The sequence below is a fragment of the Phaethon lepturus genome, unplaced genomic scaffold (genome assembly GCF_000687285.1).
Source record: "Phaethon lepturus isolate BGI_N335 unplaced genomic scaffold, ASM68728v1 scaffold44490, whole genome shotgun sequence".
Classification (NCBI taxonomy): Eukaryota; Metazoa; Chordata; class Aves; order Phaethontiformes; family Phaethontidae; genus Phaethon; species Phaethon lepturus.
Genome location: NW_010513388.1, coordinates 4,123 through 8,979, shown reverse-complemented (window position 1 = coordinate 8,979; position 4,857 = coordinate 4,123). Strand labels below are relative to the sequence as shown.

General features: G+C 37.4%; 1 protein-coding gene across 1 annotated transcript; it reads left to right on the top strand.

The window, feature by feature from the left end:
* Positions 1 to 251: 251 nt before the first annotated feature.
* LOC104623017 (tripartite motif-containing protein 54-like) lies at positions 252 to 3,706 on the top strand (the record flags this gene model as incomplete). The annotated part of the gene is made up of 3 exons (XM_010289962.1): positions 252 to 410; positions 2,078 to 2,239; positions 3,116 to 3,706. Coding segments are annotated over 3 exons (912 nt in total), but the record flags the coding sequence as incomplete, so codon positions are not given.
* Positions 3,707 to 4,857: the final 1,151 nt, after the last annotated feature.

Sequence of the window (4,857 nt, the reverse complement as noted above, 5' to 3'; positions counted from 1 at the left end):
ACAGTAAATTTCCTATACTCAGAGGCAAAGTATGAGCAAGTGATACTCATGAGCCCTCAAGTTACAAACTACATGTTTGAATGAACTGGTTGTCTAGGTAATTCTGTAATATTTCACCATGGTTCAAATCTTATTAATGTAAATATCAACTAAATAAAAATGAATTTTTTTTTTTACATTACGCTGAATTATCAGAGACACAAAGGGTGCCTGTATCACGCAAACATTTGCACTATTTTTTTCTTTTGTAGGTCATTTATTTGAGGGGCAGAGGAATTGTCGGCCTGCTACGAAATAATCTAGTTGAAAGTATACTGGAGAAATTTAAATATGAGCTTGAAAAAATCTGTACTCAGGAGAAAAGACAGTTGTCCCAAATCTGTGAAGAACATGGAGAAAACATGAATTTGGTATGAATCTTTATCCATCCCTTTTCATTTTAGTAATCTGCACACTTTCTAACCTGAGTGCTAAGTCTCTACTAGGTCCAAATTTATTTATTGGAAATCCTAGTGGATGACCAATACTTCACAAAGTCCTTACATATAGTAAATATAATATAATTTGTTACTATAACAAGATATAGAAATTTATTCCAAAATTATGACAAAAAGATATAATACTGAATATTGATAAGAATTTCTTATTTTTATCCATCCCACTAATAGGGGATTTTCTGCAGCCAGCAAGCAGCTCCATAAACTTCAAAAGAGCTGTAAACTTTTTAAAAGTAAAGCTCAGCCTTTTAGGCTAAGTAATGGCAGAACTAAAACTATTGTTACAGAACCTGACCAAGTGATAAGACCATAAGATAAGTATGATCTTTGCCTTTTCTAAGCACTGTGCTAAAATGACTAAAAAGGACTGGAGTTTCTTTCCCTTATTCATACTGAATAATCCATTTCCCAATAATCCACTGATCAAGTTAGTTAGCTGCAAAAGCCACAGATGTGTGGCTAGAGGTAAGCACATGAGTAGTTCCATTGAAATCAGTCCTCTGAGAGGTCCAAGCTCTCATTACTCAAGATTCAATCACTCTACTGCCATTCTTACACCAGCACTTACTAGAGAAAGCGACACCATAAACAATCATAAATAGCTCAAAGACACAAAACCCCCTTCATTCATTCTATGGACTGGAAGACCCAGTGCCACAGAGGGTGATTAGTCATTACTTTTTAGACACATTGTGGATGTATATTGTCCATTTGTCTTTGAAAACTGCATATCCTCTTTGAATTCTCCCACTGGCTTCCCATTTCACTGCACCTCACTCAAACTTCTCATTCACACATACCGAATTTGTTTTCAAAACTACATCTGCTTTCTGGTCTGCTCTTCAGCCTTACAATGCCATTTCAGTATCTCCTCCTGTTCCACCAGTGAAGCCATTGCTCATTGTGTCGCACATAGATGTATGCCTTCATCATTCAGGCGCAGAAAGCACTTCCTGAACTAAGCCATAAATCAGAGGTTTCTCCCTGCTATAAAATGGTGTGTGTGTGCTAGTGTATGCATGTGTGACTTTATGGTCTGACATGGAAACAAAATTACAAATATAGGAAAAAACATGTATTTATCCTTCTTGCAGATATCACTCAACTCTGTCATTCATAAGTTTTCCAGGTAAGAACTGTATCTTCATCTGCAGTTATGTATCATTTTTCACTATCCCCCAGCACCAGTGGGGTATCTAGCACTATGTATCACCAAGATGCAAAATACGTAACACTGTGTGTGCTGTAAGGTCCAATATTATGGTTTATTAAATGTGAAACTTCCCTATACCATCTGATACAAAATTCACATGACATAGAGGAAGCGAGTACGCTTTTTTTACTCAGCAACTAAAAGGCACATGGTTTGGCAAAATTTTTATCACATACTGTAAATGCCAGCAGAACACACACAGTGTAACAGCAATATTGGTTTGGCAGACAAACGCTACAGTTTCACCAGCAATACTTAAGTTTTGGCACTTCTAACAGTATCTAACAGCAGACCGACCAAGAAGTTACTTGGATTATTTTACTTCTACATGGATACTAACTCTCCTTGTATATTTTTTCTCTCTCAGATGTGTCTGACTGATGATGAGCCAATATGTGCAATCTGTAAACTCTTTGGAAAACATGAGGACCACAACGTTGCAAAAGTATCAGAAGTTTACAGTGCAAGGAAAAAAGCATTTATAGAAGAATTACACTTAGTTCATAAGAAATCTGAAGAAGCTCGGAAGGTACAAGTGACTCATTTGAGATGATACTAATAAAATCACATGATTCCTGGATGTCCAATAGAGGATTAGAAAGCTGCATTTTGATTCTGATAGTAGGCAGTCAATTTGTAGATTTTTCAAAAGAGGGTTAGGATATACAAGATCAAATGGCTTAGCAGGACAAGAATGAGAATGTATTTCAATCCTTACTGAGATTGTATTATAGCCCTGGCCGAACTGGCTCTTTGTTTTTTGTTCACCTAGGTATAACATGAGTTTTGAATACCAAAGCTTTTCCCACGTCTTCAAAATTTGTTACCATTCATTATGTAGATGAAAAAACTTACTAAGATCTATTACTGGATGTAGGCTCACAAATTTTAACTGCTGGTCTCTGCAAAGAACATGCCATACATGCAACCTGCCATCCCAAATACTCATAGTAACACAGGTACAGAGCACAAACATTTCTGCAGAATACCTTGTGACCAATGTCTTTATTAGGTAAGTGGGTTTGCAAGGAGGCACTCTGCTCACCTTGATGCTATCTCCACAAAGGCTTGAGCACAGTGCACAGCTTCCATAGCTTCCTGAGGAAAACACACCACATTTTAAGAGATCCATTTTGAAAAGCAGCGTGCAATTCAGGTCACTTGCTAACCTAGATAGAAAACATGAGACAAAGCAAAATGTTTCAAAATGCATTTACAATTATTTATATTTTCATTTGGCATTGAGCATTAATGGCTGCCAAAACTGTAACAAGTACAGAGCGTATAATGTATACCTACATATCATATTTTTTGAAAGTTAAAAGTGCACTTACCTATTCTGAACATTACTTGTTGACATGGTTATGATGCAATACATAGCTCTTCATTAATTTATTTCACACAGGAAACTAAAAAGCTGACTAATGAGCTAACAGCCAGTGCTACAGACACCAAGGTAATGATTGACACAGTTGGAATGGGTTTGCTGAAGGGCGTATGGTACCGAATGGCTGAACTGCAATCCAAGTTACACCATGACTATACTGCAAAACTGGAGGAACTGCAAGTAATCTCAAACAAGGCCGAAGCTTCTGGACAGCTTTATCAGCAAATGGAAACCCTCCTGGAACAGCATGAAAATTCCGTACAATTTCTACAGGAGGACAGAAAACTCAAGGAAAAGATAGGAAAAGTGCTAGAAGAAAAAGCCTCATATCAGGACCCACCAAAGCATAAAATTTCAATGCAACAGTATTTTGAAGAGCTCATCAGAGGATTTAATATCAAGGATTATCTTTCTACCGCATGCGAGGAGATGCTTCCAGGTACTACTGACATACCTGAGACACGTCAATCAGAATGTCCTGCCTTTGTTTTTTCAGATGAAAGTCCTGATCGCCACTTCTGCAAAGAAATACTGCAACAATTTGAGAAGACAAATGACATCAATCAAGACAATTTTGAAAATGCAGCTCGCCCTACACTGCAGCACTAATGTGAACACCAGCATTAGTGAAAATTTAACTTTTACAGATTTGCTGACAGGATAAATTAAAGCACTATGTCCTCACATTTAGCCTTCATTTCCCAGTCCTATGTTGTGCCTATATATTCCATCAAACAACTGAAAGGCACTTTGAAAAGTAAACAGAATGAGAGGTGTTTAGTATATATGCTCTGCTGCACGCTTTATTGTACCACCACAAATTACTAACAATGGGGAAGATGGCACTAAAAGAGTAGCCTAGGATGGAGTAACACAGGCTGTCAAGCCCGGGTGGATTTAGAGGTGTCAGGGAAAAGAAGACCGAGCACAGCGTGCGCTGTGAATTCAGCTTCCTTTCTATGACCCTGACAGCCTCAGGTGCTTCAAGTTTATTCTCTATGAGAAATGTAGTTCACATCCTAAGCACTAAATTTGAGCCTTAAACCACAACCACACACAATTAATTCCATATAAACCTATCTACTAAGGTTAGGTTAACAACTTATTTAAGGGAATTACAAACTAATTTTAATTTATTTTAAAATGATAAATGCTAGGCTACAACACTTCATATATTTGGTAATACACCTGATAATTTTTCCAAAACAGTCAACAACATATTCATATGAGTACATTGATTAAATTTTTTAATAGGTACAGACCCTACCTGCCACTTTTTTCCTTACATCATTTTGCTAATTATATGAGAAGCATTTCTACTTTTCAGGGTAATGTCTGCTATATCTCTGCATATTTTAACTTTGGAAAAATTAAAAAGTTATCAGCTTTGTTTTCCTTTGGCTCTTTTGGTAGTACCAGAACTACCTTTTTGGAAATCTGACAAACACAGGACACGTCAAATAGTACTCCTGGTACTATTTGAGAAGAGTTCCATAGGATCTGGAAGATTATTATGTTCTACATGTAGAAGACTTTCCTTTTAAAATATAATTTCAGATCAGGCCTGGGGGTGATAGTGATCAAAGCCCTGATGCTGAAGGCTTATAGGATCATCCCCGTGTGCCCACACTCAGTACAAAGCCTCCTCAGGCGAACACAGACATTGCTAATGAGGATAACAGATGAGACTGGGGCCAAAAGCTGTTATTTCCCCACAGCTCCTTGATACCCCACATGAAAGTGGAGTGACAGGCATACTG